This window comes from Pyxicephalus adspersus, chromosome 3 (genome assembly GCF_032062135.1).
Source record: "Pyxicephalus adspersus chromosome 3, UCB_Pads_2.0, whole genome shotgun sequence".
Taxonomy (NCBI): domain Eukaryota; kingdom Metazoa; phylum Chordata; class Amphibia; order Anura; family Pyxicephalidae; genus Pyxicephalus; species Pyxicephalus adspersus.
The window spans coordinates 14,478,876-14,493,299 of NC_092860.1; the positions used below are offsets into that span (position 1 = coordinate 14,478,876).

The 14,424-nt window shown below is 39.7% G+C and overlaps 1 protein-coding gene and 1 long non-coding RNA gene across 2 annotated transcripts in view; one reads left to right on the forward strand and one right to left on the reverse strand.

The window, feature by feature from the left end:
- Nucleotides 1-7,062, forward strand: part of ZNF341 (zinc finger protein 341) — a 13,276-nt gene extending 6,214 nt beyond the window's left edge. Inside the window, exons 7-15 of the mRNA XM_072403685.1 lie at nucleotides 193-389; nucleotides 483-676; nucleotides 884-1,092; nucleotides 1,548-1,644; nucleotides 2,313-2,445; nucleotides 2,973-3,084; nucleotides 4,665-4,735; nucleotides 4,826-5,013; nucleotides 6,162-7,062. Of these exons, the coding sequence (XP_072259786.1) occupies nucleotides 193-389; nucleotides 483-676; nucleotides 884-1,092; nucleotides 1,548-1,644; nucleotides 2,313-2,445; nucleotides 2,973-3,084; nucleotides 4,665-4,735; nucleotides 4,826-5,013; nucleotides 6,162-6,479 (1,519 nt within the window). The 3' untranslated portion in view covers nucleotides 6,480-7,062. The remainder of the gene's footprint in view (nucleotides 1-192; nucleotides 390-482; nucleotides 677-883; nucleotides 1,093-1,547; nucleotides 1,645-2,312; nucleotides 2,446-2,972; nucleotides 3,085-4,664; nucleotides 4,736-4,825; nucleotides 5,014-6,161) is intronic.
- Nucleotides 7,007-10,963, reverse strand: LOC140325695 (uncharacterized). Its single transcript, XR_011919716.1, has 2 exons — nucleotides 9,363-10,963; nucleotides 7,007-7,501 (listed from the first exon to the last, which is right to left on the reverse strand). It is a non-coding gene; the product is annotated as an uncharacterized lncRNA (long non-coding RNA).
- Between the last annotated feature and the right edge of the window lie 3,461 nt (nucleotides 10,964-14,424).

The following is a 14,424-nucleotide window of genomic DNA, read 5'->3' on the forward strand; positions in this document are numbered from 1 at the left end:
TTTTAATGAATTTTGGAGGTGCCGGCCCTTTTGAACCATGTGCATTGCCAAGAAGGTTTTATTGTGTACCATTCCTGGAAGTCTAGTATGCTATGAGATGTTTAAGCAGCATTTGATTTCTGTGAACTACATAAATGGTACACCTGGCTACATATAACTTTTCAGCTGACATACCTAATATTTTTCTTGCAGTCATACCGGAGAGAAGCCATTTCAGTGTATTGTCTGTGGACGAGCATTTGCACAGAAGTCCAACGTTAAGAAACACATGCAGACCCACAAAGTCTGGCCCAAAGCCCAAAATACAACCAGTTCACAAGGATCCATGACGTTACAGGTGGTACCACTCAACACCCCCCAACAGGAGGAAGAGTCTGTGGAGAATGGAGGTAGGTATCCCTTGCACTGGATGGGAATAGCAGAACATTGTATGTTGTTGTCTTTCTCATAGAGACTTTACATGCCGTGATATTTGTATTTAGCCGTCCCCAATCAGGTCCCCTCAGAAGACGCCACGTCTCAGGACCTGGACGCAGTACAAGGCGGGTCATGTGATGGGACAGACGCCAAGCAGGTGGTCATCGTTGACAGCTCCTATCACTGCCAGTTCTGCCCAAGCAAATTTACCAGCTACTTCCAGCTCAAATCTCACATGACACAACATAAGCAGGAGCAGGTAGGCAAAAAGCTGATGTTCATTTATCTCTGGATTGTTGGAAATCTAGAAATTCAAGTCTGAGGTTTTTATTTCTCTCTTTGACCCTATTTCGAGTATTCTTCTCATATATGTCCTGGTCACCATTGTCATGATGTGATCTGATGAGGTCCAAAACATAAAAGAAGTGTGGGACTGTCAATGGACTTTGCTGCCTCTTTTCCCCAGGTATACAAATGTGTGGTGAAAGGCTGTGTTCACACCTGCCAGAAGCTGGACCAGTTCTTGGAGCACATCAAAACCCACCAGGAGGAGATGACCTATCGATGTCACATCTGCAACAAAGACTTTTCCTCCCTGTATGAGATGGGGGTCCACCAATATTCTCACAGCTTGCTGCCCCTTATCGCCCCCAAGAAGGAGATGGCCGTGTACAAGTAAAGTATCCAGATTTTTTTATACAATCCTAGTTTGGATATGTCCAGTAGTTTTAATACAGCATGTAGGAGATTTCCTCATCATTTTAATATTTTATACTTCGATATGGTTGCAGTTTTACATTTTCAGTATTGTATTTTATGTTAAATGCTCCATAAGAATCCCTGTAATTGGTTTCCTTACATAAAGTTGATCTCCAGGTTAATTAAAATGTAGCTCTGATTTATATATAGAATATTAAATGTGTTTTTCTAAATGTTAGCAGCATATTTATCCAAATTTGAATCAGCAACAGCGTCTTGTGCCTGCACAGCAAAGCTTAGACTGGGGAAGGAAGAATCGGTGCAAGGAGTCTATAGTTTCATTTGCAGTGAAAGGATTGTTCTGATAGAAAGAAAAAACAAGTTGATATTTAGGCTTTAGTTATAAATTAGTAATTTCCTCTTTATTTTAGGTGTTTGAAGTGTATGAATAAATATTCCACACAAGAGGCTCTGGAGCAGCATTTACAGTCAGCCACCCACAGCTATCCCTGTCCACACTGCCAGAAGGTAAGGATTGCTGGTTTTCTGTCTATTATCTTCTTCCTTTTTACTGTTCAATTGACTAAATAAAAGAAAACTAAACTCTTTAAAATTTAGGAAAAAGAAAATGTCTGTTGAACTCCTACAAACACAATGAGATCCTAAATTTTGGTTTGGGGGTCTTTTTTATTTAGATTTAAAATGCATGTTCATTTTCAATATTTCTGTTAGCCCAGTAGTTTACAGCAGAATAGATAATACATAACATAATAATAGATAATATTAATATTGGATAATACACAACATAATAATAGATAATATTATTATTGGATAATACACAACATAATAGATAATATGAATATTAGATAATACACAACATAATAATAGATAATAATAATATTGGATAATACACAACATAATAATAGATAATATTAATATTGGATAATACACAACATGATAATAGATAATAATATTATTGGATAATACACAACATAATAAGAGATAGTATTATTATTGGATAATACACAACATGCACAGGGGATCGGTGACTTCTAACGTTATGGACGTCATATTACCCCAGAAAAGAGCTGACAAACGGCACATTAGAAGTACAACACCTGCATCTTCAAACTTTGTTCTCTGCATTCATTGCTTCAGATAATATTTTATTTTGCGTGGTTAATTTTTTCGGCTAGGTGTTTCCATGTGAGAGATATTTAAGACGCCATCTACCCACCCATGGAGGAGGAGGACGGTACAAGTGTCCAGTCTGTAAGAAGTTATTTAGGAGGGAACACTATCTGAAACTTCACAGCCACATCCACTCAGGTACTTTTCATGCTATTTATACTATATATACTACTATACTTAGGTACCACTTATGTACTCCTATGATGTTTGTGTTATTATTCAGTGCCTATAATCATAGAGGCCTATCCATAGAGAAGTGGCAATGAGATAACAGAATGCAACTTCTTTGTTCAACACTTTTTCAAATCTGATCAGACTTCATGTGTCCCTTTTGTCAAAAGTTCCCAGCTTCATTATTTTTTATATTTATAGGAAGTGGGACATCAATGGATCCACTGTTAGGTAACAGGTAATAAAATGACGTCACAGGAGGATGCTGCTGTGTTAATTCCAGTGAAAGGCTTCATTTTATAGTTTGTGTTTTATTCTGTCTTTAGTTCCACTCTAAGGGCTCTATTTCTAAACAGGAAATCCACATTACCTCAAGCATTACCTATTTCGCATGTTTGAGGGAATGTCAGATTTCTTGCCCTAAAGGTGTTAGGTGTAACCCAGGCAGATTATCTTGCTTAGAATTTATAATTGTGTATTTTGTGTTGTTGCAGGAGAAAAGCCATTTAGATGCACTCTCTGTGAGTCTGCTTTTAATCGCAAAGACAAGTTAAAAAGACACATGTTGATCCATGAGCCCTACAAACAGTACAAGTGTCCCTTTGCGTATGTATCATGTAATGTGAATATTATAATTATATGTGTATAAAGGACCATCCATGTGACATGATCAACCATTCGCTCTATTGGAAGAAGCCTGCAATCATTGCTATCATTGTTAGTCAGACATCTGCCCTAGTATGTCACCTGTTAAAGTAAACCTGTACTTTTCCCAGACAGCGATAAGCTTACCTAATATTACAACCCCTGATTTTATACCCCAAAACTTATTCTTACCCTCTGTTTATTGCCCCACCACCTAGTTTGCTTGTCAGTACTTCTAGGTGTTGGGAACATGTGTCTGTGCCCCCCTTCCTTTCATAATGCAGTGCTTTTAAGAAGCCATTACCTAAGTACTGTACAGGTTTACTTTAAGCTATGACAAACATGCTAGACTTGCTGGCCTTTTAATTCCCTATTAGGGTGCAGCACAATGACTTAGTGGTTAGCACTCTGGCCTTTGCAGTGCTAGGTCCCAGGTTTGAATCTCGGCCAGGAAACTATCTTCATGGAGTTTGCAGGTTCTCCCTGTTTCCTCCGGGTACTCCAATTTCCTCCCACATTCCAAAAACATGCAGTTAGGTTAATTGGCTTCCCCCAAAATTGACTTTAGACTGTATTAAAGACATATAACTATGGTAGGGACATTAGATTGTGAGCCCCTTTGTGGGACAGATCGTGACATGACTTTGTACAGAGCTGTGTAATATGTTGGCGCTATTTAAATACTGTGTAATAGGTGAAAAGGTGAAATAGGCTGGAGCTAGTGATATCTAGTGATATAAGTAGGCTGTTTGCATTTTAAATGGATCCCGGAGCCTTTTCATGTATGTGTTAATGAGGTGAGAGAAAACTGCAAGCATGATTAATGTTATGACTTTTTATGGGGTAGTATAAGGCTCAGGAAATAAGTACTGGGTGGGGGTTAAGAGTTAGGGGTTTAATTTAGGGTTTAAGTTTTAGGATGAGGTTAAGATATAATGTTAGGTAAGGGATCTTTTTGAGGGGTTAGTTTAAAATGGGTGGGTTAAATGTTAGATGCTTTGGCATCTAATTTTCTTATAAACAACATAAGCAGCAGATTTCTTAATTGTTTTTGGTGTCAGCAGACTCAGGTTAAAAGGTAATAGACCCTAGAAATGCCACTTTGGAATCTTTAAAGGGGGACTCCTAGGTAAATACCTACCTTTCTTCTTATGCCAGCAACAAATGTGTGGCCCTGCCTGACAATGCACAGCATTTTCATAGAAAAAAATGCTGTTCTGCTCATTTACCTGTTTCTCATGTAATGTAGTTGTCCAATTTATTCCCTAGGGATAAGCAAACTGCTGGACTACTGAAAGGTACCCTAAGTACAGGTCTCTTATGGGTATAATTGGGGCTGCAATGCCAATGCCTACTAATAAAAGGATCCATCGGGGGCACTTACCAGGTAGTTAGCAAAGGACTGTATGAAAGGTACAATTGTCCTTTACAACCCTGCCTTTAGATTTTACCACACCAGTAGGCTTACATACTTGTTACTATGAGTTAGAATATTAGCACAGATGTATACAAATCTCATTTTATTTTTTCATTTCTGTAAGATCTCACACTGGCTGCAACAAAGAATTTAATCGTCCAGATAAGCTGAAAGCTCATGTTTTGTCACATTCAGGTGAGCAGCTGAAGTCTCTAATACAATGCTTGTTTCTTAGGTTGTGCTAAGTTATTGTTTTATTAGCAGTTCTTCCATAATGTGATTCAGGGATGAAAGCACACAAGTGCCAGTACTGCTCCAAGTCATTCAGCCGGAGAGCACACATGATAGAACATCAAAGGAGCCATACAGGCAATTACCGCTTCTGCTGCCCTAGCTGTGGCAAAGGATTCACCCGCCAAAAATATCTGAAGGAGCATAAGTGCCGACTGCTTGCAGACAATGAAAAGGACCAGGTAAGGAGATAAAAGAATCTGTAGAATGAGACAATGAGCTGCCAGTGCTATCCAGGAAACAATGCTCTGTGCTAAATCAGAAACTTCACTTACCTCTGTTCATGGAAGCCTCCGACATGTGGCTGTGAGTGAGCCTGCTTTCCCAGGTTACCTGATTCTCTTCTGTGCAATTTCGTCACTTTGTGTGATGGATATTTTGTGGTTCTGAGAGACAAAATAGATCAGCCCACTTCTGAGGGTGCTGCATTTGTTACGTGTGCTGCAAATACATTGGAAACATACAGAAGAAAGGGTCAGCAGCTTATACATGAGTCTGAAGGTGATTATAACTAGAACCTGAGCTTTTCACACGGGACTCTTAGTCAGCCCAAAATATAAAATCTTTACCTCCCTCCCCCTTCCCCAATGCACATGCAGAATAATAAAATTGACAGTCTAGAGGAGTCTTATAAAAAGTATGAATTACTATTTACTTAAATAACATATGCAGTCCTGTGGCAGCTGGCACTTCTTTTGTCTTTTCCCCTACTCTGCAATGTGGGAAATCACTTCACTGTCAGGGCTAGTGGTGGAGAGAGAGGCTTCGGGGAACTAATCATCTTTAAAAGTGGAAAGTAACACTGCACGACCATGAACCATGGTAGGTTATGTGTATATTAGATTCTACAAGAGTAACACTTTGCAAAGTATTATTGCCAGCCCAGACTTCCACTTTAATGTTGCCTTCTCAGCAGCAAATGCTTCTTTTCTGCTCTTCCACTTTTATTACCTTCCCCTCTTTGACTACTGGATCCATCTAGAGCTTATACATGTTCAATGTGACAGTGCTGGCCTAGTCAATAAGTCTTCCCAACACCCAAAGGTACTAGGTCTTTTCTTCACTTTTAGAGGCTAGTTGGAGGCTAAGCTTGGAAAAAGTAAAGGGAAGTATATGCTGCCAAGGAGGAAAACATTAAAGCAAACCCATCAAGGTGTCAGCTTTCATTCTCCTAGAAGATAAAACATGACATCTATTTGAATGCTGCATGTAGTAGCTTTATTGTTTTTTTTTTTTGCTCCTGTTTGAGGAATCTTACTGTTTGTATTCTAACATGACATATTACTTTGCACTGTAATTGATTTTTTGTATTCAAACACATTGTGATTAGGTCAGAAAGACTCAGAGGAAAAGAGGACGAGGGAAACAAGATGAAGAAACCAGTACAGACGAAGAGACAACACTGACGGAACTGAAGACAAGAGAACAGCAGCTTGATGACACTGGCCCAGGGGAAGAGAACTTTCAGCAGTCTGATGCTGTACTTTCTATTGTGGTTGAAGGGGCCAGAGCTCCCGGTGAAAGCTTATCTTCTGGTCCTGACAACACAGCTGCCACCACCACCGTGACACTGGCAGAGCTGCAGAATGCCACAGACCCTTCATGCTCCATGCTGGCAGTGCCTATATATATACAGAGCCCAGAGTGACTAGACTAGGAGAATAGAATCATTGGACATCTTGTGATAGTATAATGTTCAAGACAAATCATCCATTTTTTGAATATTGCTTTTGTTATGAGTTCCTATATGACCTCCATTGTAGATCAAACTCAGATGAGAAGAAGTAGAAATATCATAAAGATAATTATCAAGTCATTTTATGACACAATACATAACTTAGGGCACATGGCATGAATATACAACGGAAGTTCCTGTTGTCTCTGCCAAAGGATTTGTAATTTTGTCCAGCCAATTTTTCTGATTTGTATGCAAATGACAAAGCTGGAAGGTGACACAACTTTCTTTGGTACTCTTAAGGCAGCTCCCCATTTGCATCCTGGAGGAGAACGCTTTTCTTCCTGTCAGAACGTGATTGCATCAGAGCATGATTGGTTCCTCATTTTCCCAGAGCGCTGCTGTGCAGGGCATATCAGTGCCTCATATTAAGTCAGATTCAGGTACTTATGCTGGTTGTATGTACAAATGCATTTATTATTTCCAAAGAATTACACATCTTCAATAAATTATGTTTTTTTTATTGCTTCCTGGAGTTCATCTTTAACTTGAGAGAATTAAATATCACAAGTTCGGTAGTGGCAACATACACCAGTGCTTAAAAAAGAAAAGTTTTATATTGACAAATGCAGCAAAAACATTCATTAATAAATAAAGGAAATATAGGAAATATATACGTTGATATGTATCAGATGAGCTGACAATCATTGTTATTACATGAATATAGTCTGTCTTCTTGAAAACTAGAAAAACTGCAGGACATGTCCATAAGATCCCTTCATTTACTTTTTTAATATTCACGTTTTTTCAGTGTTCTGAGGATAGGCATTTAGGTTTCAGGATCCTTTCCTCATTGCCTTCTCTGTGGCATTGGAAGGTCGTCAGCGAAGCAGAGACCATCGCTGATGTAGTAAAGTCGGTCCATTCTCTGCATTATTGTATGTGCATGCAAGGCGCCCTGGTGATATTCCCCCAGGAGGTAGGTCTATGACACCCTGCGGATACAAAAAGTGGGATGAATGATGCTGGGTGACAGTAAACCAACAAGAGAATCTGCTCAATGACAGAGATGGAGAGAATTTGATAATTGAGTGAGGAACTATTTCTGTGCTTGGAAACTACAGGGGGTGCTGAGAAGTTCCTGGCTTTGCCCCCTTCCAGATGAAATAGAAAAATGAGTGTGGGGGCATATGACAGCCTAATATCTTAGTAGTTAACTGTGCAAACATCAGGTCTTTGCGATTCCTAAAACTGTTTTTTCTTTTAGTGAGAAGCTGTGATGGTAGAGGCACAAGCAAGTTTCACGTCGTCAGAGTTACAGGCCGTCATGAAGTTTTTGTTTCTCCTGGGAAAGTCAGCAAAGGACATTCACACTGAGATGTCACAAACACTGGGGGAGAAGTGTCCTTCCTACAGCACTGTCATAACCTGGATATCTCATTTCAAGACTGGGCATTTCACTGGGCGTTGAAGATGAGCCCCACAGGCTGTCCATGAGCTGATTGAGGACTAGCGAATATCCACAAAAAAGATTGCCCAGATACTTGACATCTCACAGGAGCGTGTTGGGTTTGTTATCACCACTATCCTAGACATTTGCAAGCTTTCAGCGAAGTGGGTGTCAAAATGTTTGAACAGTAATCAGAAGAAGGAAGCATCCAAAGCCGTTTTGGCCCATTTTGAAGCTGCACAGGACTTTTTGGCTAGGTTAGTGACTGAGGATGAAACCTGGCTTCACATCTATGATCCTGAAACCAAGGAACAGTCAAAGGAATTGTGCCACAGTGGGTCTCCGCGGCCGAAGAAGTTCCAAACCCAGAAATCGGCCAAAAAAGTAATGTCGTCTGTTTTCTGGAACAAAGATGGTATTCTGTTGGTGGACTACCTACCTCAGGGCTCTAGTATCACCGGACAGTATTATGCTAACCTCCTCGACCAGCTGAAGGAGACAATTAAGACGAAACTCCATGGAAAGTTGACCAAAGGGATCCTTTTTTTGCAGAACAATGCACCTGCGCACATGTCCAACGTTGTGGCTGCCAAATTGAACACCCTGGGTTTCCAATTGGTCCACCATCCCCCCTACTCACCTGACCTGGCCCCTTCGGACTATTATCTGTTCCTGAATTTGAAGAAACACCTGAAGGGGAACGTTTTGAGGACATTTCTGTTGTCAAAGATGCTGCTGAGAGCTGGTTTGTGGCCCGATCAAAGGACTTTTATTTGAACGGTCTAGAAAAGCTGCAACTACGCTGTACCAAGTGCATCAGTCTCAAGGGGAAATATGTAAAATAAATGTGTTATTTCATAACTCTGGCTCTCTTCTTTCTGGGCAAAGCCAGGAACTTCTTAGCACCCCCTCGTATTGTAAAAAAAATTGTAAAGTGTACTCCACTGCCATAGTACCAGCAGCTTCACTGTAGCACTAAATGACTCTACATTAGAGTTGTATTATTATGTCAGCACCTGAGAGAATTGTTGTATTGCAATATATTCTGTAGATATTTGGGGACACCACTGCCACCAAAGAGACGTGAGTGTGTCCTTGAGTGCAGGGGTTCTGATAATAAAGAAAATAACTATAGGGATGGGGGTGGGATTTATAATAAAAGTGTAATTGTACTTTATAGTGTATTTAAAAGACGCGACAGTAAAGTCTGAAGGGAAAACCCACAGCTTTCGTGGATACATATGTCACATATCCCAGGAGGCTTCAGGTTGCTCCTTCTGTGCAAGCCAATCTCAGGCATGAGCAGAAAAGGCTTTCCGGAAAAGTTAAAAAAATTCTCCCCAGCTTTGGATAATGTAAATGAAGGTATGGACAGATACAAAACCTCATATCACTTTGGTACTTACTGACTAGCAGATTTCTGTGATTTCAATATCCCAAGAAGGTAGTTCTCCTCTCTGGTACTCCACTCTCTCCTCTACAAACTATTATGAATGCTGCAGCCAGACTCATCAATCCGTCCCACCGCTCCTCTTCTGCTGCATCTCTTTGTAGTTCCCTTCATTGGCTTCCATTTTACCTGAGGATCAAATTCATCTCCTGTGCTTTGCCTTCAAATTCCTCCACAGTTCTTGACCCACTTACCTTTCTGACCTGACAGAATAATACTCCCCCAGCAGCTTTCTTCACTCTTCCAATGACTTACTAATGACTTCCTCACTCATAACGTCTTCACACGCACGGCTCCAAGACTTTTCTAGAGCTGCCCCGACTCTCTGGAATGGTCTTCCTCATCCTATTCGGCTTGCTCCTACTTTCTGCTCATTTAAAAGAGCACTTAAAACCATCTTTTTAAACTCACCTACCCGTCTTCTCCTTTCTTTTGAAACCCTCACTACTTCCCACCACTACATATCTCCCCTCCTATTGTTTTTTACTTCCCCCACCTTCAAAATTGTAAGTTCTGTTTGCCTCTGTCTGTCATTTGCAAACCCTATTTAATGTACAGCGCTGTGTAATATGTTGGCACTATATAAATCCTGTTTAATATTATAAATAATAATAATAATAATGTATTTCCCTAATCTCACTCAACTAGGTACAATCAGGTGGCAAAGACAAAATAATAAAAACAAAACACTTCAGATTATTGCAACCTCCCTCGCTACTGGGTATTAGTATGCAATGCTAATGACAGCTCTGTTTTCATGGAATAGTTTTTATTTGCGTATACTTCAAGTAACAAAATGTATTTTCCAATTTTTATTGTAAAATGTTTAATTTTTTAAGAAAAATCTAATATGTGTGTGTAACTATATAAAATATATACATTTATATAGGGCTCCAAAACCCTATACAGTGTTTATTTTAAAACAGAATGGACAAACAAGAATTCTTTACTCATTTTTTCTTACTACACTTTTTCCTTTTACTCATTAACTTAAATAACTCCCCTGACTCCTGAATATGTATAAAGCATGACTGTGCTTTATGTATGTATGTGTGTCTAAAGAGGCAGAAAAGTGCTACAGCAGCTTTCATTATCCAGTTTTCTGTGATTACATTCCAATTCCAGCCTTTTAGATTTGTAATCATAGACACCAAAGATCATTTTAGGTATCTGTAAGGTACAAGTTCTTTCCAATGACTCCCATTGTAGGAGCTTTTCTTCTTACAGACCACACTTTATGGTACTGTGAGCTGGGGGTATAGTAAATATTGTCAGGGGGTTCCTAAGATGTGAAAGTTATTTTGAGGGTCCTTCTATGTTAAAAAAATGTAACGCAGGCTGTGCTACCTGTTTTAACATATTATTTTAAATTCAGCTTCCATACACTACTATGAAAGTCTGCCCAGACACATGCAGTGTCTCACAATATACACTTATTATATAAGCTGAACTGAAATGTTGTTTTGTAACCTAAACTAAGCAACAGCTAAATGTTACCGATCCTGAGGATTCATTCCATGACGTTTACACCACAATTACTAAGTCCATGGAATGAATACTGGGGAGGGTAGTAGAGCATTTCCTCTTTCTATGAGCATTGAGTCACAGCACAACTTTCCATGTCACATGATGGTGATGTCAGTGGGTTTTTGTGTCTGCTGAAACTGCTTTTAGTGTCACGAGGTTAGGATACCAGAAATAATAGCAACCAGTTTATACAGAAAGTAAACCAACACTGTTAGAGAACACTAATTGTTATTATTAAGTATTTATATACCGTAGTGCCAACATATTACGCAGCGCTGTACATTAAATACGGGTTGCAAATGACAGACAGATACAGACAGAGACACAGAAAGAGAGGATAATAATGCAATAAAACAACAACAATTATGAATAGAGCGAAGCGTTTTAATGACTTCAATATGAACTTCCTTGAATATGCTGTAATGATCAGCTATTGGAAATCCAAGCGGCTGTTCTCTGCAGGGGAAAAGTTCTGTGTAAAAGCTGAAGATGAACCTGTAAAAATATTAGAAAATTGTTATATTAAAATATATATTTTTATTATAATAAAACCCAAGAACAAATGTGTAACTTATTTCATCCCACCAATACTTAAAGTGGAATAAAGTAAGCACAAAGTCCTCACAGGCAGGCTTTTATGTTAGCAAAAGAGGCTATAAAGTCTCCAATGTCAAAGATCCTACAGCATGTCTGTCAAGATTTTTTTTTTTTGCATTTTTGTGCAACATGACCCATGCATGCAGTCTACAAGTTTAGCATGGTCCTGTGTTGAGAAAAGGCCTTATTTATTATAGCTCTAAAAGGCTGGAAAGGATACACGTTCATCAGTGAAGTTGGGTGATCAAGCAAACCTGGAATAGATTTCTTCAAACTCATTTGCTTTTAGCTAGCAAATGTTTTAAATCCTGGACCAGATTCATTCCAAGTTTGGTGGATCAACCGAGTTCACTAATGAAAATGTATCTTCTCCAGCCTTGGAGAGCTTTATTAAATCAGGCTCAAAGTATCCCCAATGCCCATGCAGTGTACAGGCTTGGCATGGTCCTGTGTAGAGACAAAATACAGGTAGTCCCTGGGTTAAGGACATCTGACATACGGACAACTCCTAGATATGAATGGGCGGGCTTCCCTGCTTGCTCCTGTGCAGGACGGAGGCAATAGGGGGGCAGTTTGCATGACTTTTGCTAAACACAGCTGAGGTTGTAGGTGATCCTAGGGGACTGAGCTCTTTCTGCAGCCTCTTGTAACTCCTTAATGACCAAGACAATCTCTGCAGTTGTTTCTTTTTGCATATCAAAGCACAGCTTGCTCCAGAAGTTAGTGAATGTCTAGGCTCCATTAAGTTTTTTTTTTTGGCTTGTTTGTGATTACCTTACAGTGAGGATTTTATACAGTAACTGACACCACACTGCCTAATAATATGTTGAGAAAAACATCTGTCCTAATTGCATTTATTAAAATAATGTACCTGTAGCGGACTTACATACAAATTCAACTTAAGAACAAACCTACGGTCCCTATCTCGTATGTAACCCGAGGACTACCTGTATCTCCCATGCGCATGCTGTGTGCAGGATTTGTATGGTCCTGTTGACAAGGTATCTCCTATGCATATGCACTGTACAGGCTTTGAACAGTCCCATATGTATGCAGTGCACAGCCCTGGCACAGTTCAGTGCTAACAAGAACTAGCCCTCATGAACATGCGTGGGAGCTACGTCTTCCCCATCTCATCACTGAAAATGGCCAATGACTTTAAACCTGGAACAAGACTGGACAAAGCTGACAGTGGCCACAATGTAGCAACAAGGCCATCACATCCATTGCCACTGGTAAATGGTACTTTGGCAGGTATGTGTGCCATAATGTCTATGGTACATCCGGTTTCCTTTTTTCACCTGTTATGCTACGATCACCTCTATCAACATACTGAATGTACAGCTTTGTGATCATTCAGCATGCCCAAAACCTAATTTCTGAGGGTAACAAGTTACACAGCTACTAACTATTGAAAGAGAAGGTTGGTCAGGACATTTCTTGCTCACGGCAGCCAATCGGCTTTGGTAATTTTCTCAGCGTTTGAAGACCAAAGGTAATTTTGCTCTGGGCAATATAACTATTCTAGATACTAATACATAAAAAACATGAAAAACTGGATTGTGTCTTCTTTTCAAACAATACTCCAGAACAGTGTAATATTACTAAATATTCCCCTTTAACAAATTCACAACTTTTTGAGATGGAGCAGCAATATTTTTTGACATGGGCAGAAGATAGAACTATTGATAAATGAGTTAATTCTAAAACCAGGAAGGGTCCTCAAAAAAAGCAAAAGGAATTGTCAAGTGGACACAGACCTCATCATCCCTGGACTAAGATTAGGTCCATTGCTGGTTGAAATGTGTCAGGGCAGGGAGGTCAGTGATGGAAACCTGCTTTGTGCCTTGCGTGAAACAATAAATATAACATCATTGTGTGTGATCAGTTTACTGTTTATATATTGTTTATAAGTTGATGATGAGTGAAGAGAGATAGCCAATTCTTCCATGGATGGAGGTCATGTGATGTCATGCCACTATTCCCTCTTTACTCCAACGCAATGTTTCCCAAATTTTTTACCAAGAGGGAACCCTTGATATAGCTTCCATGTGTTAGGGAGCCTCTGCTATAATTTCTATATCCACACCTCACAATATATTAGTGTGGTGGTCAGTAGGAAGGATATCTCTTGCATTGGAAAGAATGTCACCCTTACAGATAGCCAAAAAGATTGGTGGTTTCACTTAAACAGCTCATGAGAACCCCTAACAACTTCCGAAGGAACCCTGGGGTTGGATGGAATTCTGGTTGAGAAACATTGTGTGTTGGTGCTTGGCCATTGGCCTCTCAGCCACCACCAGCACCATCACATAGGAGCAAGGAGATGGAGTCCTTAGTTCTGTGAAACCTCCAACTACGTTGCGCTTGGATCTTACCAAAGAGATTTACTCTGCATGGTGAACATTCCAGCATAGAATGGTGCTCACCCCCCCACCGCTACACCATGGCATACAGCAGATCACCCACCATTGATGGACAGCATGTCACATGACCACCTTGGTGTTTTCCATGGGTCATGTGACAGGTGCTGCCAATCAATGGTAATTATATCAATACATAGCTTCACGATGGACGGGGGATCGTCCTGGGATCATCATTCCTAAATAAGGGGAAATCCCAATTTCTCAGATGTCACTGGGACAGGAATAGAGGAAATATGGTCCCTGCCTTACTTATAAAAAGTTTGGGCTTCAGATACAATTCAATTTATTATTAAGGACCATTTTTTTGTTGTTTTTGTGAGGCTCTGGCTATTCTCTCATGATTACCACTTGAAATATTGTTAAAATTTCGCAACATAAAAGTTTTACTTCCTTTACAAGCATCCCTCTGATATTAAAGGCTTAGTGTAACTGTTCCAGTCATGAAGTGATAATGACTTTCTGTGAAAT